Source organism: Corvus moneduloides, chromosome 6 (assembly GCF_009650955.1).
Source record: "Corvus moneduloides isolate bCorMon1 chromosome 6, bCorMon1.pri, whole genome shotgun sequence".
Taxonomy (NCBI): Eukaryota; Metazoa; Chordata; class Aves; order Passeriformes; family Corvidae; genus Corvus; species Corvus moneduloides.
In genome coordinates this window covers 30,155,899-30,177,897 of record NC_045481.1, presented here as the reverse complement: position 1 = coordinate 30,177,897, position 21,999 = coordinate 30,155,899, and the positions used below count along the sequence as shown (strand labels likewise).

Genomic DNA, 21,999 nt, shown 5'->3' with positions numbered 1-21,999 from the left:
ACATCTCTCTTTTCAACATAGAAGGCCTGAAGACAAAAGGCAGAGCAAGGAAGCAAGGCCTGTTTGTACTCCACAGGGATGGTCAGAGCAAAAATGCCTCCTATGTTTACTGCCTCTGGTGCATACTCAAAGTTGGACTGTGCAGCCAAACATAGCATCCTCAATACTCAGCTTACGGGTTTCATTGTTATTGCTCAATAACATACCTTTTCTTGGTTTGTTTATGCAAGCTAAAAGATACATATGCTTTCTTGCTGGTGGTTTTTTTTCCTTGGTTTGTTTTTTTTTCAAGGCTGCTGAAATATGGATCTGGATTTTTTTTTTTAGATTGCAGTCTTTTACATTCTGGAAAAAGTTGTGACTGGAGAATGGTCTAAGGATACCACTTCACAATTATTGTCTAAATTTTAAAAGTATCACAAATCAGATTTATGTTTAAAATATTTTCAGCATTCATTTGTAAAGGATGGTTTCTTTGTTTTTGAACATCCTTTCAAAGTTATACTCTGAGGTAGAAGCAAATATATAAAAACTATGCTTAGAATCATAAAAGTACTGTAATTTTGTTCAACCACTTCACAGCCCACAAATTGGGCTTGGGGTTTCATTTGACTTCTCTGGTATAATGATTCAATTTCACCAAGAAAAAGTGGAGAGGAAAGTTGTTTTCTTGTTTTTGCCATATGCTCTGTAACTTACAATCCAAGAATACAGCTGTAACTAACCATCAGAAGAAAGCATTTTGCCATTGTCACACTTCATGCAATTAGGCTTCGCATAATATATGCAGTTGTGCTCCCAGTAGTCTATTTCTTCTTAAATTTCTAATAAATTTAGGTTTCAAACAGCATAAAGTTATTACATATTAGTGAGAAATTCCAATCCTTATTAAAACAAGCAATGAAAAATCCATTGGGGTTTTTTTTTAACTTGCTTTGGACTTGGCTCATCCTTTATTAGTAATGCATCATATCAGCTGTGTTAAAATCTAATTAATAGCTCTAATTTATTGACACTGAAAGCACATTTATCATACAGTCCCTTCAGTCATGTCTCTTCTACTTGCACTATAAGTTTGAAGCATCAACATTGGAAAAAGGTAATTTAGAACATTTCTTCTCTTTCTACATTATATCTGAATGGTAAGAGTGTAGCTATTAGACAGAGGGATGTCAGCTGGCATAGCTGAAATACTAAGATAGGATAATCAGAGAAGGAGATCACCAAACTGGAGAATGTCCAAAGAAGAGCCACTAAAGTAAAAGGTCATATGAGTGGCACATAGAACAGAGGAAAAAGGACTAAAGGAACTGGCTTTGTTCCACCTAGGGAATGGAGGAAGCAAACTGCAGTCTTCCCTTACCTTAATAGGCATTGTGGAGAAGGAGAGGATTTTTTCAGAGATGCACAACACCAGGGTAAGGAGCAACAGTCATGAGTTGCAATGAGAGAGATTCAAGTTGAATGCAAGGATTGAATTTTTCTCCGCAAGAGCGGAACTCACAGGCTGTGACACTTCCACCTTAGAGGTCTTGAAAACATGACAGCACAAGGCCCTTAGAAAACTGGTCAAATGTCTAAAGTTACCCTTGCTCTGATCATTGGGGAGATTGGGCTATATGGCTTTCAGAGAACCTTACCCCCCAAAGTTACTTTGGCTCCCAAAATTATTCTTTGACTCCATATTATTACTAAATTACAATGAATTGACCAACAGTGGCATTTAACTACAGATTCTAAAAGAAAAAAACCTGTTTCTTTCTGTCTGTCATTAATATCCCACACTCTTACAAAAGATTACTCCCACTACCTACTTGAATAATAATTACTGGAACCAGCATATCTTTGAAAGAGAAATGTTTCTTTAAAAGTGTCTGGACTCTTTGGTTTTGGTGAGGGTTCCTTTTAACTCATTTCTCTATAGTTTGCACTTTTGTGCTTTCTTGTTTCCACCTCTTTCTCTTAACAGAACTCACACAAGTTCAATTCTAATTCTAATTCAGAATTAGAAATATCATTGGGCTGTGATATAGCTAGGGTATTTCTTATGATAGTCTAAAGCCAGTGTTCTTCCAGAGTCTAATTCATTTGATAATGATTGAGACATCTGAGTATGAGGAATCCTGTTATGAAGCTCAATATTTACATCATCAGTAATGTCATATCTATATCTATAGGGAAAAAATTTGGTTTCCTCATTTAAGCATGTTGGTTATATCATTAGATAGGAGGCTAGATACTAATTTGACTGGGGTTTAGTTGATTTTCTAAAATAATTTTTAAATAATCTGCAAGATAAAATTTTAAACTTTAAAGCCCCTAGAGAACTTCAAAACTTCGTTCAAAACTTTTGCTTATCAGGATATAAAAACTTTAGGAACTTTGAAAATCAAAGTTTATTCTCTTTACCTAATAGTAATATTGCTGGAAGGAAAAAAAAGGTATTTTGAAGCTGTTGTTTCTGACATTTACAGAGTCCTGGCTTGTTTTAATCATTATGCCAGAAATGTAAGATACCAGATGATGGGGTGAAATTAGATGTAAGAAAAATAAGAGTATCTCTCCTATTTTACTGTCAAATATATCACAACTATATCACATCCATTTACTGATTCTATGCATGTAAATCTATTTGAGATGTACAAACAAGTCCCTGTTTGTGGCACAAAAGGATTGAGTTTGTAACTTCACATAGGATAGCAGAATTATAGAGGTTTATTTTCATGAGGTTCCTGTCTGAAGTTACAGATGCTCAGCACCTCTCAAAATGAGCTTCTGTTTGGAAGCAGGACAATAGTGAGAATAGTTAAGTAGAGCCCTGAAGAAGAATAGTTTGTTGAAGTGCATGTGTTGTTCCAGAAAGGAGCCTGAGATCAAATCTCTTTTGAGATTGCTCTTCTAAAAGCCGTAACTTCATCATTTTAAAATAGTCCAGAGATCTTGTCATTTCCAAGCTTTTATGAAAAGAACAACTAATAGAAGCCACCCTAAGGCATTTTCTACAGTTATAAACATGAAGATAAATATATTCTAATTTAGCTGATTACTCTTTTTTCTTTTTCTGTGCATTAACTACAGAATGTGCTTTGAATTCTTTTATATTATATCATGTAGCATAACTTACCTGCTGTGATTTAATCAAGTATTTGGGTCACTCAAACTATAATAGCAACAGAAATAGTAAGGATTTCTGTCTTTAGATGAGGCTTTTTTAATTTTCCTTTTCTTATTATTTTCTCTTCTTGTGATTGTTTGTATCTGTGATAGCATGCAAAGCACTTAAACTTTTGATCCTTTAAAGATTTGGAAACAGAAACCTCAGCTGTTTAACAGTGCTTTCATTAAAAGCATTGCTTGTCATTTTTGGCTTAACTTGTTTGAGAATACTTTATGCAGGAGTTTTGCAACTTCTAAAGCATGTTAGAATTTCATTTTGATAGAAACCATGCTGCATAATACTTCCTTGCCACAGAAATTAATGCTTATTCTGTAATAAGTTTAGCATAGGATGCATCTCAGAAAATGTCTTTAGCAAGTATGAATTGAAAGACACACTTTGGTGTTAGGCAGGAGTTAAGCACATTGCTTACAATATTCTTTTGCATCTTTTCATGGTTTTTACATTTCACTTTTTGTGAATATACTGCAGACAGGCTGAAAAGCTTTTCAGGAGTTCTCATCACTGAAGGCATACTCATTCATAGTCAATTATAATAAGACTTTACCAGTTCCAAGGTGCATTCATGTCATACTATAATAGATCTGCTCTAAGAGATGGTATGTTTCTAGCTCTGAGCTGGCTAGGAACATCAATTGATTATTTTAATCGTTGTAAGACACATTTCAAAAATATCCAGTCAGTGCCTTCCACTCTCATTTAGGAGAAAAAGTAAACAGTACACTTTCTGCAAGATGCTAAGACTTACATATGACTGCCCAAACATAGGAAGACTTATCATTCTGGAACACAAATGAAAGCTGTCCAAGAGCTGATGGAAGAGCATCACACAGCAGCCAGAAGAAGCCATGGAATTAGAAGCAAGAGCTTGGCCCATTTACATCAGAATAATTCTAGTGAGAGACCACAGTCTCTAGTTCATCTAAAGGATGGTCCCTGCTCTAATATGTAATTTGTCAAGACAGATAAAACAAGATCAAATTTGTTTTCAGCAAATACTAAGAACCTGAGCTATGAAAATGAAGTCGAACATCATTAGCCTCTGTTCTTTTGGGGTTTAGGTGGAATGAAATCCCAACGTATTGAAATTAACAGAAATTATGTTATTAACACCACTGGGAAAGAACTTAAGCACAGTTATCCCAGTTCAAAGGCACAATTTAATGCTTCAGTTTCAATAGGGATGATAGAAAAATGTGAGGCTTCATCTTGAAGTACTCCACTTGCTTGATCTTTTATGCTCTTCCATTTTGATCTCCTGGTTTGTTCTTTCTTTTAACTTCCATTAGTCCCTTATTATGGACCACATAAATTATGTCTCAGCCTGAGTCATGAAATACAAGAGTAAAACTTGAAGGCAAGCACAGTGAGCCAAGTGCAACAAAACAAGATGTAAAAATCAAGAGGCAGCAGTCTATAGTTTCTTGATCCAGAAAAAGGAGATGTGACTGACATAAACCAGAATATAGCAAGCAGGATTATAAAGCCAAAGCTTCTGTTTAAAAAACTTATTAGTGCTGAAAATACGATTGGTAGCCAGAAGTTGTAAGCAAAAACGTGTGCAGAAATTCACAGCTTGGATTCTACTCGGTGTTATTTATTAAATCAGGAGCCACTAATATGTTTCTTTGTTCCCGCTGCAGAAGGAAAATAGTGGCATGGAAACAAAAGAAACTTGATAGACCACACACAGTCCACACACGGCATGGACAATGCAACACATCCCCCCTGCTGGTTGTTGCCAATATTTGAAAAAGAACAGGTTTTGTATCAACAAAAGAAATAGAGATACTGGAAAACAAAAAACTTTCTTTTTAGTTTCCTGATACTGTGAAGTACTGATGTGTCCCCTGAGAAGAGCTGAATGCTGTTTAATGCCATGGGAATCTGCATGGAGACAGCTGGCCTCCATTTAAGGTAGAGGTAGAGTCAGTGGCCAGAGCAGCACAGCTTTGATTCAGAAGAGAAGTTCAGCTTTGTGTTGGTATCAGGATTCCTAAACAAACTGGAACTTTCTTCTGAAGCATTATGCAAGCCAGTGATTATGATGGACCAGAGCTTGCATGATAAAGTCCAAAATTTGGGTTTAATTTCTTGAGACATTACAAAAACACTGTCACCTCTCATTGTACAGCACAGTTACTTCATTTTTAATTTGTAACAATGGGCTTTTTTTCAGTTAAAGAGAATGTCAGTGCCATTTGAAATGCTCACTGTCATTGACTGAGTAGGCTTAGATAGTTGTCCCCTCTGTCACTGACCTTGTGCAGTTTGTCCATGACTTCAATATGTTTGTGTAAGATCAGCAGATTCCATAGAAGACTTGTGGCCTCCTAACTATGTTATGTTTAAGCACCAAGAACATTTCATGTATTCAAATCATCCTTCATTTATTCATGTTTTACAGATGGTGTTCTGTCTTTCCTTTTATAAAAGCAGTCCTACGCTGGGCTTGGTGTATGTTTATCAGGGCTTTGTCCTGCACAGAATACACTTCTTTCATGTTGATTCCATGATGTCGTAACATACATTTTAAAATTTAGCAAAATAGGAGAGAGAAAGAGGAAAGAAATGCAATACTTTTTCCTGGGTTCTTGGTGATGCATCACCTTTTAGTTTGAAAATAGAACATGAAGTAGCCTCTGTACATTCACTTCATGGTACACAAATCTGACCTATAGCAGTAATAACTTAGCCTTTTACTTTATATAAAATCAACTAAGAAATAACATTATTACTTGTACAGTTCCTATACTACACCACATGTTATCAGTTAGGAATAGCAAGATGGTACGATTAGAAATACTTACGCTTTAGGTACTGCAAAACACTCATAATTAATGTGGTTTGTAATGTAAACTCTAGTAATTTCTCTAGGACACAAAACAGCCATGAATTATTATTACATACTTTTCAGAAAGCCTTTCAGAATAAAAAAGGAAATTGATCACTTAAGAAAGTATTTGGGAGCTGTAGGAAATACTATATTATCCTGTATTAGACTATACTTACATCAACAGGGAAAAAGATTTAAAAGAATGGGAAAACTATGACAGTAACATGTACAGCATTTAAAATTCTTTATGTACGTGTGCCTGTACCATGTAAATTGACTAATTTGAAATAGTATTTATTTTTAAGATATATAAATTAATGTGTTAATGAAAATTGCTTTAGAAAATGGGGCACCAGTTCAATACATATGCACATACTTAATCCACTCATATAAATGCTTATCTGCTTTTCTGAACTGCAGCTCACATTTAAAATTATCATGTTAAAGATGGTCCCATAAAAAGACTGGAAAACAATAAAAATCCTATAATGAATTTTAAGAGGCCTGAAGAACTAAGTATTAAATAATCAGAGAACTGTGATAACTACATTAAATCAGAAGTGAAGATCAGAAAATGAAATGAAATGTAAAAATTTTGTATTGTCCACACAAGAACAATTTATATCTAGAAATATATATAGAGAGAATTTATATAGAAATATATATATTCAGTGTAATTAACATATTTTGGGTAATTAGTTATTATGAGAATGATCAGCTTCCATGCCACAGTAATGTGCATAAAGTAGTCTCCTTTTCTTGTTTAAAAACTTAGTGGGGGGGGGATTTCTATGCTGCTTATGTCTGTATGATACATTTTTTTAAAATTTAGTGAATGCTGGTATTCAATTGCCTGGCAGGATGCAGAGATAGAGTATGCATCTAGGTAGATAGATATGAGTAGGTGCTCGGGAGAAACTTGATTTAGACTGTATAATATTCTTCCTTTTAAAAACCTAAGATAACCTACGGCAAATTCTTCACTGTCAATAATCCAGTTTTTTTAATACAAAAGTTCTCATCTACTTTTAAGTTTATTATGGCACCACAGAAGAATAACATTTACAGACTTAAAATATACAACTTTAAGATATGGCTATTACTAAAGCTTAAATATTATTTAAAGCACTTCACTTGTAATTACTGATAGAAATTTAATTTTTAATAACTATTCTGGAAAAAATATGTGAAGCCATGTACTTTAAAATATGCCAAAATTATTATATAATATTTTATCTTGTTGCCATTATATGAGTCAATTTGATTTTTCCCAGCTTGGAATATTAGACTAGACATGAAGGGCTAGGAACAGTCTTACAAGTTAAAAAAAGTATATATATATATATATATATATATATATATATGCACATGTATATCCTCTTGCTCTCCAATCTCTTCCAAGAAAGGTTTCCCATTGTCAGCCAACTGATCCTAATATCATCTTAAAGTAGAGAAGATATTTTGAAGTACAGACTTCTTTTCCTTCATGCTGTTTTATGTAGGTAAATACAAGCCCTTTGTAGTTATATTTAGCTTAAGTACTAAGCTTTTCTTTTTACCTTTGTCTTGCTGAACTACTTAACATTTTCTGGGTTTTTCATGTGTTCATTATTTGCCTAAGCAGCCTGCAGTCACTTTCTTCCTGACGTTTTAAGAAATTTCAGGTATTTTCTTCTAAGCTAGCATTCAGGCTCAGTGTTTTTAGAGACCATTTAAGTTTCTAGTATTATGAAGTATATCTAAAAGATATTATACTTCAGTTATCATCCAAAATGTTATTTGCATCTTGTTGCAACTCTGCAAACTCATCTTGGCTGTTTCTTAGTTTTCAGAGTGCTGCATTTGAAGTGTTCTGTCTATTCATGAAGTGGGAACAGCATGGCAATAGCTGCTCCAAACTCATTTTTCAATGTACCAGAATTCTATGTTGGAGAGACTGTACCAAGACAGAGAAAGCAAATTTTACCCCTATACTGCTAATATCGTACTTCACAGCCCATATCTCATCTACTATTCTGCCATCTGTTGCTTCACAGGAAACTAATGGGAGATGCGTAATTTTTCTTGCAAAGGCTAAGTTATAGGACAGCTAAACAACTCTGCTTGATTTTCATATAGTTGCAAGTTAAATTGCAATACAGGAAATTGGGGACAAGTACATTTTTCATCTTGAATGATCAAATTCAACACTAGAGTTCTTGATACAGTTCTCAGGGAACAACCTTTCTGCCAAATTGTTCACCATGGCAAAAAAACAGACTCACAGACACACTGTAATCCTTAACAAGTATTTTGTAAAACAACTGCTGGTGTTCCTGCAGCAATACTTGTTAGTTTTACTAGTTGTGTTAAATTTGCAAAGTGACAATTCCATGTTAGCTCATTTGATAAATAGCCTTTGACCAGATATGAATCTTTTATCTCCTCCTACAGGCTAAACATTTCTGCATGTTTGGAATTAATTGCATTAACTTCATTAATCTGTTTCATGATCTTAAAGCTCCTTCGGGTGTTTTAATCTGGTGTTTGAGGTGACTTTCTTGATCATCCCCAAGCTTCATCCTGTAGTTGTGAACTGGAGTTGACTATTTCACTAGGTTGACTTAAAGCTCTTTGACTGTGATTGTTGTTGCTTGTCTTCTTTATGGATCACAGAGTTTATGTTAGATAAAACTCATAAAAAGTCAAGTAATGAACAGGAAAGAAATAGAATTTGTCTAAAATTTGCTAAAATGCTTTATTGTCCCTAAAAGCATAATCATGACCTTCTGTTGAAGTGGATAGAATTTGTAGCCACAGGGAACCTTTCACACAGATTTCATTGCAAGATTGAAGCTAAAAATGAAAGGCCAGATAGTTCACAGCCATTCTGCAGGCTGTGGACCAAAAAACTGTAACTACTGGAGTAAGTTCAAACTGTTAGCAACTAAAGACTGTCAACATTCTCAGTGTTCTGTCCATGAAGAGCTTGTTGAAAATTCATTAAATTCACCAGAATTAGTGTCATTTCCAGGGTAATATACAGCTTACTGTAGCAAAGAATTACCTGGAAGCAGTGATTCTACTATTCTGACTTACTTCTAATAAAAACATTAATTGTATTGTGGATTTCCAATTTTATTCCTCAACTGTTTCTTTAGTAGTCATGTATTTACATACAAATGTTTTTAATATATGCCACTATTACCAACTTAAAAGCTATTTTTTCTTTCTTACATATTCTCACTAAGAAACAGAAGGTTCTAAAATTCCCAGTTACGTTTTTCATCTTGTGCCTTCAGAGGTATCACACTGGTGTCTTGTGTTGGAATTTTGTAAGCAGCAGTTTTAGTGAAGAAAAATAAAAAATATTCCTAGCTGTAGTACTCTTTATAGTTTGATCTCAGGAGACCTTAGAAAGGAGTTTAGTTTCATCACCTGAATTTTACTGAGAAGCAACCTGGAGACAAGAGAAGGAGGTAATGACTTATTCACATTTTCTCAGTAAGCCTGTGACAGAAATTGAACTTTTGTCTCCTGAATTCTAGCCAAATATTTTCTCAAGCCTACTCTCCTTCTGCACAGGAGTGCAGATTCCAAAATGCCAAAAGACATAAAAAGCAGACAATGTAAACAGGTGCAAATGAACACAGAGTTCATAAAATCCTGGCTCCATTTAAGTTGGTGGCAAAACTTCCTTCAGCTTTTATGGAGTCAGGATTTTCATCAGGTCAGACCATCTTTTAAAGACACATTTACACTAATGTGTCTATTCAGATCTCATCTCTTTTTTTTTCCCCCATATACAGTTTGAGTTACCATAGGTTCTCTAATTAAACTTGATACATAATTTGCTGTCAGCTTATATTTCTGAACCAGACCTTAACACTATTCTTTGAATTCATTTTGCTTTAAAGAAAAAAATATGTGCTGCTTGTTCTGAAACACACTAAGCTTGGTTTTTTCACCATCGTTCTGACAAATCTGTGTTCTTGGCTATGTTCCTTTGTATTTTCATTATATAGGTATTATTTTATCTGTTGGTGACAAATTTCACTGTTACTTATACATACTGTTCAATTAAATATATTTTCAGTTGTGTTGTGACCACAGAGTAGGATGAAGAGAGATGTGCTGTAGAAATTTTTAAGTGTGTTTTGGATTTAGAGCATACATGTTTGCTATAAAAAATTAATGATAGTGTTAAAGGTTACCACAAGTTAATTTTGCTCAGTAAGTAATGAACTTACTAATAATCCATGAGTTAGTAATTAAAAGTTTATATGAAGAACATGTTTTGCTTCTGTCATTAAAGTTTGGGGTAGTGGCTATGGCTGTTCAATGTCTCTGATTTTATTTGTTGCTTTTTTATATGGTTAAACTGAGCTTTTTCCTCCTTCAAATAATAGTCTGTGGCAGTGTGTAATAAGAATCCACTGAGACACAGAAGGCAAGGAAGTGACTTGGTGTCAAAATTAAATAATTTGTTATCAACAGGAAGGAATTGGTCTCTGTGTAACCAGTATCTTCCAAAAGTCCTGAGAAAGTACTTTTCTTTTCCTTAATGTTCAAAAGGAAGCTTACAAACAGCTGAAATCCATATAGTGAACTGTCATACAATCATAAAATAGTCCCATGCACTATTGATGGTGATTTACATAAAGTCAGTTGCGAGAGCAAATGTTTTCTTGAACAAATTATTTCTTGAGGACTATGTTCCTTTCTTCTCCTTTTAAACTACTCATCACTTTCAGAGAATTCTGCCTAGTACCTTACTTGATTAAAGTGGTTCCAAAACTAATGTGGCTTATTATTCCTCACAGGAGAGCCTACTCTGTTTGGAGAGAAATGGTGGCCAGGATCTAAGACAGGAAATGCTTATGAAAGATGAGAGAAATTCCACTGACCATTGCATAAAATTGAAAAGGGAAAGTCAGAACAGGACAAATCAGATGTATAATGGCCATTTTGAAATAGTGGTGGTTTCCTGAGAAGCTGCCTTCCTTTTCAAACTTTAGAGATGAAAAGTATTGGTGAAAAAAAAAACCTGCACCAAATCACAGTATCCTTTCCAACATATCACCTGTAAAAATATACTGCTCTGATGTTAGAACAGTAAACTAGAAAATGACTGACACAGAAATTAAACACATCAGCTTGTCCTGCAAAAGTTAAATTATTACTGGTTCTGTGTGTTGTGCCATGGACGACACTGGGTATTTCATTTTTCTTTTGACAGTTTGGATTCAGGAGTTTGATCTGTTTTTCAACAACATGTTTGCTACAGAAAATATTTCATTCTACTGAGCTGACATACTGCTGAGCAGTGAAAGGTCCTAGCTTACATAATATGGGTAAAGCTGTGCTCAATGTGGGAGATACTGACTGGTCACATGGTAACAGAAACTTCAATGCCATGTAAATTAAACTATAGATAAGCAAAGATAGAGTCTACTCTTACTATGATAGAATTAAGCCTTGCTTATTAAAATTGTTTTAGTGACTGTAATAAAGACTAAAGACAAAAATCAAGCACTTTTGAAAATACTTTTATTGGCTTTAGTCCAGACTTGTCAATTCTTGCGTATATAAGACTAATCTTGCAAGTAAATCACCAGCAATGTATGCACATGACCTGTAGTCAAATTCATGAAAGAGTACCAGGAATGTGGAGTTGCATGGGCTGTGCTCTAAGAATTCATAATAACAGTAGTGTAACCAGAGGAGCATTATCAAAGGTCACTGATGTGATTGTACTGCATATATCTAAGTCTTACGGTCAGAACAAATGTTAAAGTCATACTTCTATTATCCTTCCTAGTACAGCTATGTCAAACATAGTGTGGTACAAACATACACCAAACTATCTTCCTCTACATAGAGTACATTGTCTGATGTTTTTCCTTAATGTAACAGGCCAAAGCTCAGTGTGAACAGTGTGCCAGTCGTTGGCATTAGGTGAGGATATCCTCTAAATGTTATCAGTACTTACCAGAAGAAAATTGGTTTTACAATGAGGGTGGTGAAATGCTGGAACAGGTTGACCAGAGAAAGGGTGAATTCCCCATCCTTGAAAACATTAAAGGTCAGGTTGGACAGGGCTCTGAGCAGCCTGATCTAGTTGAAGATCTCCCTGCTCATTGCAGAGAACTTGGGCTAGATAATCTTTAAAGGTCACTTCCAACCCAAACTATTCTATGATTCTATGATAAAAATTGAAAAATGGCTCTTGCTAAAAACATTTAATTTCTATCAAGTAGTAAGTGCTAGTTGAGAAGGCACATAATTGTCAACATTCAGGCATCTTTTATTTCTGACACTATTCTGTATTTATATAAGCAAGTGATAATTTCTTTTTCATATTAACAACGAGCAAAAAGTCAATATTGGGCCTTTATGCAGAATTTCATTGATTTCCTTTAACACTAGTGATACCTTTCCTGGAGTTATCTTAAGGCAGGATAGCTTTGCTTTGCTGTGCTGTGCTGGCTGACTTTATCTAGAAGAAATTTTCAATGATTTGAGAACTGTACAGATTTAAAGACCTGATTCTAATTGATGGTTAATCAATTTTGAACCAAAATCAGAAGAAGAAACAAAAGCTACTGCCTGGGTGGTCCTATTTCAATCTCTTAACATAGGTGGCTATGTCAAGTTAACTTTTTTATGTCCCACCAGCTAATATAGTTGCTTCTTCTAGGTAATTACAGGTATGTCTGTGATGGTACAGTGCCAGAAAACATTCTGAGTTGTCAGCATTCTCTATACTGTCCCGTGCAGTTCCTCTCCACAGCACTTTGTGCAGTCTGTTGGAGGGTTACGGGCTGAACAAACTAGTGGGCCACTTAGGCAAAACTCTCATCTTTATTAGGTGGTTTGTTTGTTTTTTCAGTGCTTCCTAAAACCTTATCACGTGGTCTTGGGGTCATGATGACTTCACTGAAATTACTAGTTTTACCATTGTCTTCGAATCGAGTCAGAATTTTTTTCTTTAATCATGTTCCAAATTTAAAATATTTTTTGCATTTCTTGTCTTGATTAGCTTTTTTGCCAAAAACAGATTAACATGTTTAGCATTAAAATCAGCACCACAGAACCCCACACCTATAGAGGACAGTATGTGTGAAAGAAGAGAGCGCTCTAAACCATGCAGGTCACAGAGATCCACCTACAAGTGTCCCCAGTCCAGAGATTCAGTAGTTTGCTGCATGAATGTCTTTTCTTTAGCACTCTTCTGCAACATCCCTGTAGGCTACAAGCATGACCTCTGCAGTCATGCTGCTACTGTTTGTGCATTAAACTATTTAAAACCCTTTAGCTGAACCCCAGAATACAGGAGGCAACCTCTTCCACCAAAATCCTTTCCCCACTTCCCATCTCTGCAATGTCTAACAAGGTTAGACATTCTAACTTCTGTGCCAGCAATCCTATAAATGTAGGGAAATTGTGAGTTAGTGCCTCTTGCTTTCACCAAAGCAGATGAAAGTTTACTTGGCAACCCTTTATTAAAAATTGCATTAGCTAGAGCAGAACCAACATATTAGTCTTAGCTAAATTTGATTCTTTAGGGCTAAAAGTATGTGCATTTATCTTACCTAATAGTGTGTGTATAAAGTGCTTGCTCCATAAAAAATTATTTTCTATGATGCATCCATTTAACTACATCAGCTACACATTGCCCACCAAATGTCACCACTAAGACTGCCAGTGACATGCATATCCTTGGGCAGATTTAAATAGCTTCCTTTATTTTAATTAACCTGTCAGAGACAGCTTCTTCATTTCCAACACTTAAAATTAAGCCTGGCCTAAAGTCTAAATTTAGCCCTCCAGTCGTGATAGATTTGAAGACCAGTCCCTTTCACAAGGGTTTTGAAATGCTCTCACAGTTGCGAACATAAGAGGAAATGCAGTCTACAAAGTAGCAGATCTGAGTAAGAAGCTTCCAGTTCATATTGCTGCTTTTCTGATTATAGCTGCTTCTAGTCTACTTCCTTTAAAACATCTTCCAAGCCAGAATTAGCAAGTGGCAAACTTCTGTATTCTGCATCTTTTTAAAATTAAACTTTTCTGAGCAATGGGAGTGACAAGGAAAAGTTTACTAGACAAAAAGATTGTAATATGTCTCTAAATAAAGTGTGTCTAAATCATTCTGCTGTTACAACTGTTGCATTTTAGCTTTGCGGTCTTTTAAGAACGTCAGTTAAATTTCCACCTGAAGCTGGTGTTTTGAGACTGGAAAACCATTCCAGAAGAATTGAAATAAGAAGGATTAGCTGACCATATAACGTGACAGTACAATTAAGTTGTTTGCAGTAATAACTCATTTAACCAGAGACCTATTTAAATTCCTTGTTGCTGTTATAAAAAAGAGTGATGCGATTCACAGTTGCCTGGACAGCTCAGATAAAATCAATTTTGTCTAACTGCCTAGAAGAAGTTAACTGTTTTGTTTAACCTAATGACCTAGGTTCTTTTTGTTAGTTGACAGACACCTCCAAGGGACCCTTCATCCTATTTTAAAATGGGATTAATAATCTTTTAGCACAGAGGGCTGTTTCTCGTCAGATGTGTGGCGTTTAAACCATTAAATTACATAAGAATAACTCCATCCTAAATTTAAAACAAAATTTGTGCAAACCACTGGTTTTGAATTTGAATTTTCCTATTTTAAAAATGGTGTTTGTAACACTCATGACTTATACTAATGAATCACTAAATTCTTTTAAAGTAGTCCTCATAGATGCAATCAAGTCAGAATTAAAACATTAATTTTGAATAGTGTGAATTGTGTCATTTATTTCAATGGACAAATCATTTTGGTAGCTCTGTCACTATAGGTATCAGCCCTTCTTACTGTTCTGTGTCTGATTCTTTTAGAGAAAAGCTCAGCTAATAACTTTACTCAGCATCTCAAGCAGCCTAAGTGTTATGTTTCTCATCTAGCTGCCGCATTTCCCAGCCATTCTGACTGCTTGACAAAATTGTGTATAAGTAAAAAATACCCAGGTCCTGCAAATGCGGTAGCAGTATAAATTATATTAATTTTACACTTGACTTTTCTATAGTGTATCTGACTCTTTATTTAGTAAGATAAAATAATATATTTCATTAAGGAGCTGCAGAATTCAAGGCTTGAGAATATACTAGGTTTTAACATGCCTATACAATTGATTTGTAACTATTTAATTGAAAAAAATTCAGTCTAATCACTTTTAGCACATGAGTTATATTCAGCCTGTAAACTCCTTATTATTCATATGCAGAGGGATGTGTCCAATGATTAAGACCCCAAGGATTTGATTGAAAGAATAATCTGCATTTCTAAAGAAAAAATAAGCGGTGGGGTATTTAATTCTTGATAGAAATGTTGTGATGCACATCAAAGCATCACTAACTCTTAGTTTTAAAAACAGTATCTGCAACTTGCTTGTCCATTGGCTGGTTCACTGCTATATCTGTAATGCACAGTCTTGATCTAATAATTGCTTATTATGCAGTTGTTTATCCACTCATTTGAAACATCCTGAAATTCAGTCTAGCTCAGCAAATTGCTGTGCTTAAGGCATTTTTACATTCTAGGAAATTATAATATCCCCAGAAGGCAAAGAATTAATAATAAAAATCCTCTTTTGTAAAAGATTATCATTGCAGAGCAAATGGAGCAGATCTTCCCTATCTTAGCACATTTAATATTCTCATTTTTTTCTATGAAAGTGTGATGAAAAGACTACGTGGGGATCACTGTTTTATTAACTTGTTAAGAGACAAATTTACTGAACCAATGCAGCATATTGATTTCAGTGTCTGCTATATGGAAAAGCAGCAATAGTAATGGATGACTTCTAGACATTTCCATATGGAAGTTAGCTCATTCTTTAGGCACTTTGTGACCTTTGTTTTTCTGTTTAGGCTGGCACTAAGGAGTTAATGATTCAGATTACAAGGATGCTTTCTTGTTTATTACTTAGAAGTTTTTCCTGCCTTCCAAATGATTTATTCCTAGTATGACCACCCTTATTGAATACTTTGCAAAGGATCCACAGTTTGTCTCTTTCTATTGGAAACAGTATTCTGGCGAGTAGATTTCTGGTTTGATAGGCCATAAACAGAAATTATAACACTATATGCAGCACATTTTTCATCAGTTCTCAAATACCATTCAACTGATTAAGCATGCATCCATCTCTGGAGTTGGGGAGCTTAATCTAATTCTTAAAATCCATCACATAATACAGATTACTTGATCTAATTTCCTTTATAATTGCAAACATACAAAGGTAAGTATCATAGCTAAGATACTTAAAAAGAAGGAAAAAGGTAACAATCAAACAAAATTGAGTTGCAATCCTCTAGGTACTTTTCTTGAAATTTTTAAAGTCCACAAGCATAGCTGTCTTCCAAGTTTTATTTTTTGCTTTATATTTTGAGGAATTAGAGGATTCTTATTAATCTAGGAGCTCAGTGCTGCTTAGTCTAGGAGTTCAATGCTGATTTTATTTCCATTATTCATTTTCACATTGCAGCAGTCGAGCATCCAGCAAAAACCAGAGATTTCAGAGAGTATGCAGGCATTTGTGGTTCTTCACCCTACAAAATGAGTGATTCATGTAGGCAAGGGCTGAAATCGTAGCAACACAATTCAGAAATTAATCTTCATATAGCTGCACTCTTACCATATTTTTTTACAAAAAGGAAAGTTTGTAAGTTCCTTTTTCAACTGTCTATTTTGTATCTCTCAGAGGTTACAAGCCTTTCTACTAAGTAATAGTAATAATCTAGACTAATAGTAATAATCATAATAATAGTAATAATAATAATCTTGCTAAAAATCTTATTAGCAACATTAAGTCTACACAGGTAAGTGGTTTATGGGAATTAATTATGTATTTTTGGGCCAAGCCATCAGAAATATCTTCTGGATGTTTTTATCAAGCCTAGCCTTAGAATCTGTACAATAGATAGTTTAAATTTTTATCCTGAGTTTCAAAAAGATGAATAATTACAGAAATAGAAAGATGAAAATTGAAATAGAAATGCATATAGGATTTCCAAGTAAGTAAAATTTACTTCTGACATAAATTTAGATCACTATTTATTATTTTTATGTAAGCTATCAGCAGAGGGGTTTCAGAAATAGCTCACTTATATGTTCTTGTGGGTATACAGGATATACAGTGACCTACTTTGTAGACATGGACAGAACTGTGTCTGTAAAAGTATTTAAAGTGGGTCTCTAATGTAAAACATCATTTAAAAGAGTCTTATTGAAGCAGCATCTTTTACATAAGCTCTCAGATATACTAAAGTAGTAACAATTATTCATCAGGCAATCTCAAAGCATTTCACAAAGACAGGAAAGTACTTTTTTTTATTCTACAAAATGGAAGCATGAAATCTGGAGTTTGATTTTTTTGAAGGATCAAGTATTTCAGTTGCTTAGAAACACAAAAATGAGAGAGAAAGGACCTTCCTTACACTTAAGGAGCCATGTGTCTATACACCACTGCAGCTTTTGCAAAATTAAATAAATCATAGCTCTATTCATGTTCATGAAGCCAAATAAATTGCCCGGGGTCTTCCAGCAACTCAGTGGCAGAGCTGGCAATGGCATTCCTGCCCCTTGGATTTTTATGCTGGGTCCTTTCCCCTTGACTGTCCCTTCATCAATGCATTGACTGAAATGTGAAATAATTGTTTTACCGATATCAGCATTGGAGTAACAGGCAAGGAGAACTGAATATGAAGAGGTGGTTCATCTGAGGAACTTTGACAAGATGTGCAGAATGCAAGTGAGCCAGAAGCACTTTATGACACATTCAGAACCTGAATTACAGTTTTAGTAATCATCAGTTCCCCTTCTTCTCTGTCATTTCTTTATTTAATATATTGCATGGAAGAGACTTACCGTGCAAGTTTTATAAGCTTGCAGTAAAAATATAACAACTGTTGTATTAAATTATTTAAGTAGTAAACCATTGTAAAAAGCAGACAAAGTTATATCAATGTGGAGACAGAAAAAATTATTGTGATGGAGTATAAAATATATTGTGCTGATTACTACAGAATTTTTGCCCAGTTTAGCATATTGTAAATCCTTGGTTGGCCTTAAGAATGAAACTGCATGTAGATTTTTTAAAAGAATTATGGCAAGTGATTAAGAAAAGTGAAGCTAAAATCAGATTTATAATTTAAAAACAAATCAGGAAAAATGTGACAGCAGACAAAAAATATTTAAGAGGTCAAAAGAGAGAATTGTGGCAGAGCAAAGGATCAGTGTATTTAAAATTTCCAGACTTCACCTGAGGGAGAGCTAGAATTCTGAAGGAAATGGATAACCAGCACTTTATTTTTAAGAAAGTAGATTATTATTTTATTCTTTAGTACTATGCTTTACTAAAGGGATGTACCAATAACTTTGAATCTGGCTGTATTTATATTAGTAGATTTGAAAGTGCTAGATTTACCAAAATCAGTAACTACAAAGGGAAACAAATATATTTAGCATGAAGTTCTGACTATAAATGATAAGAACCATTTAAGTTTCCTTTATTCTGCCTCTTTGCTCTTGGTAAGTCAAAAATGAAACTGATTAAAAGATGATGAATAACAATAATCATCATCATCCTCCTTTAGCATTTTCCTGTTTCACTTTTTTATCTTACCAGATTTTTTGGGACTTTTAATGACCCCAGGTGTTCTTGTGGCACATTGCAGATGAGTTTTCTTTGCCCTGAAAAGTGATTTGGCAGAAATTCAGCTAGGCAGAGCATATTTTGTTACTTTCCTTTCTACCAAAATGTGCTTTCTGGAAAAGAGAAAAAGAGGTGATGGCCTCCTTCTAATGAATCGTCATAGCAGTGGTGTAATTGAAAAACCACCTTGCAAGAGAAGCCTTTTTTAAAAAAAAGCCAACTCATTCAGCTAATGTAGAGTAGAAAATACTGGTAAGACCACTCTAGTGATGATCTTGCAGGTGTGATATTCCCTGACAAATTAAGGCCCAAGGCATAAAGTACCAGTGTTGACCAAAGAAAGGGCTGTATGGGCCTCTTATCTTTACTTTAAAACTTCATGAACAATTTATTTCTCTCTACCTGTACTGAAAAATTGTTAAAACCACATCTTAAACAGAACGAAGCACAAGGATAAGTTATGTTTTCACTGTGCCTGTTAGGCTGGGCTTCTGTTGGTGGAAAAAAGGTCACCCTTCCATCACTTGCACTTCATGTTTCTTAAAAGTGGTTAAAGCATCACATACATTTTTCTTCTGAGCATTTTCAATTTCATTAATCCAGTATCTCTTTGAGCTAACATGGTTCTTAACAGAGATGTAGCTTAAGGCTCCAGAAGCAGAAATTCCTGACAAAAGAACCAGTGATCCAGCAGAGGAGCTGTCAGTGCTTCTGACTGACCGGTCACCTGTGGGTCCTGGCCCACCTGAGGGGGCTGATCCAGCTGGGTGAACCTGAAACCTCTAAGCAACGGCCCAGATCTGGGCAGCTTTTCCATTTACTGCTGTGCTATGCTGTATACTTTAGCTGTCAACACAAAATATAAGAGTTACAGAAAGCAATGCGGTTTGTGCAGTCCCAAAAGGCATTCTATAAAGCTTTTTTGGTTTGTTTTTTTTCTTAAACAGATGTTTGAGACCATGTGTTTTGGTGGAGAAACATTCTTCTTTTTTAAAAAGATATATATTTGTGCAATAATTTAACTTAATGCAGACTTTTTTGATATACTGTGGTATAAAATATATTGCAATGTTTAATAAGAAATCATAATACAGTTAGATGTAGAACCTTATGACAGGTATAATAGACTATTTTGCCATGAAGTCCACAGGTATCTTTCAAATGACCTGTAAACAGCTTCACCTATTGATGGTGGAAGAAGAGCAGAGGCCTCCAAGCAGTGAAGTTGTTTAACACAGAGCGGGTGGAACGTGTGCAGCACTGCTCTTCTGGGACTGTGATTTTAATTTCCAGAGATCCAAGAGCAGCCCAAGCAAAAGGCTGGTTCAGTCCTTTGCCACTGTATTACTGTTTGGAAGTGTCCTCACTGTGGTACGCTCTCAAGAGAAGGGCTGTATGCTGGGTCAGAATTCGGGGTCAGTTGTTGGCTTTTCTACAAATTACCTTAACAAATCATGTAATTCTTCCAGTGTTTTCTATGGCTCAGTTTCCTACCTATCCAGTGTTCGTTTTTCAGCTCTCAGAGTTTTGTGTCAATGGTAAACTCTTGGTGGTAGACTTTGTCTGTTATTCAGTGTTTATTTAGTGCCTCATAAAATGACACCTAAGTCTTGCTGAAGGCTTTTGTAAATTATGCTATTAATAACTTCAAGTTAGAGCAAAAATGACTTGCAGCTCAGATAACTATGTGGCCAAGTTACAGACCCTTTTTCTTTCATTTTGCTGTTGTTTGACACAGCTGAATGACTCTCCCAAGCCTCCTGTTCTGTAACAAACTGTAGCGGGTTGAGTTCGAAACCAGGCAGAAACACCAATTAAATGTAGTGGTTTTGATTCAAAATATCCATTATTTACTTATTTTTCTTCTGTGAGGTAAGAATTAGGAGAAAAGCAAAGCAGGCACAAACCTTAAACAGTTGCAGTACAATGAAAGAGCTTTATTACTAACAGAATTAAAAGTAAAGAGAAAACAACGAAACAAAATTAAAGTAAATTCCCCCCCCCCCCTTTTCCAGCACTTCTCTCCTTTTATCCAGCTCACACAAGGGATAACAGAACATGGGATGTTAGTCAGTGTTGCAGTTCTTGAAAAGTCTTTCTCTTATGCTTAAGGAAGAAAAGGTTTTCCTTCAGTTGCACGTGGTTCCCAAACTGCCACCAACAGCACACCCGCCCGGAAACAAACAGTCTGCTGTGTGTAGAACATCTCTCCCATGAAGAATTTCACAGTTCTTTCATACAACAAAACATGGGCCATCACATGGGGTTATTCATCTTTTTAAGGATAAGTTATTTTGGCCTGCACACAGAGGCTTTTCTTCGCCACAAGTCTCTAACAGCCTCTCACTACTTCTATATAGCCTGGCATAGGCACTCTTCACAAACTTCATAGGCACACGAGGATACTCCATCCCCCCATGTTCTTCAAATGGATTAAAGAGACAAACAGTTTGTGGTATTACAGTTTCTTACCACGGCATGCAAGAAGGTTTCTTTTAAGCTGCGCGCCAGAATTGCGGCACCGCCCTCTTTTCTCCTGTCGCCATTTCCAGCTCCGTCCCATGTGACTCACTTCTCTTTCTCTCTGACTCTGAAACCGCCATGTTGAAGGGTGTTCTTGTTCAGGCTTTACGGTGGGGAAAGCCTCGCTCCCTTTGTGCTGCTGGCTGCACGGTGTCCTTTTCAGTTCAGTATGAAGTGTGCTGGCTGCAGACAGGAGGCTCCGCCGGCTCCCGCTGGCTCCGCCGGCTCCGCATGGAGAGGAGAGGGACCCGCCTGTCCCCAGAAGCCGCGTTGGATGGGTTTAGCTGTGAGCAGTTCATGGCTGGTTTGAGCTGCCTGCGGCTCTGGGACAGTCCCCCCCAGCGACCCAGGGTCCGTGCCGTGGCGCTGAGAAAGGGGGAAAGGGGCAGTGGCCCCGGCCCGGCCCAGCGGGGCCGGGAGGCTCGGAGCCTCCCCCACCTTCCAGCAGGCGAGCTCCGACCAAAAAGGGCAAGTCCCGCCTTTCTGTGTGGTTTAAATATGTAAATTGTGAGAAGCGTAATTGGTCTTAAAGACTGTCCATCAACTCAGGGTCAACCCAACACATTCCACCCCTCGCTTCTTAAAATTTACATATCCAAAAGTTACTTAAAATAGCAAAACCAGAGCTAAAAGAAAACAAATTACATAAACCTCCACCCCTAGAATTTTTACCACTACTACAAAGCAAATTTCTTCTATTATTCTACTTAATGTTATAACTTTCTACTTGCTCTGCTTATTATTTTCTCCTAATTAATCTTCATCTCACAGCGCTCATTAATTGCCCG

At 35.8% G+C, this 21,999-nt stretch overlaps 1 protein-coding gene across 6 annotated transcripts in view; it reads left to right on the top strand.

Moving 5' to 3' along the window:
• Positions 1-21,999, top strand: part of DPH6 (diphthamine biosynthesis 6) — a 229,962-nt gene that overhangs the window by 168,184 nt on the left and 39,779 nt on the right. Inside the window, exon 15 of one of the 6 annotated variants that reach the window (XM_032111722.1) lies at positions 9,401-10,322. The exons of 4 other annotated variants lie outside the window; for them this stretch is intronic. In XM_032111722.1, coding sequence (XP_031967613.1) covers positions 9,401-9,435 — 35 coding nt within the window. In that variant the 3' untranslated portion in view covers positions 9,436-10,322. Of the gene's footprint in view, positions 1-7,839; positions 8,145-9,400; positions 10,323-21,999 lie in introns of those variants that run through there. One more of the 6 variants, XM_032111721.1, reaches the window with a different exon arrangement.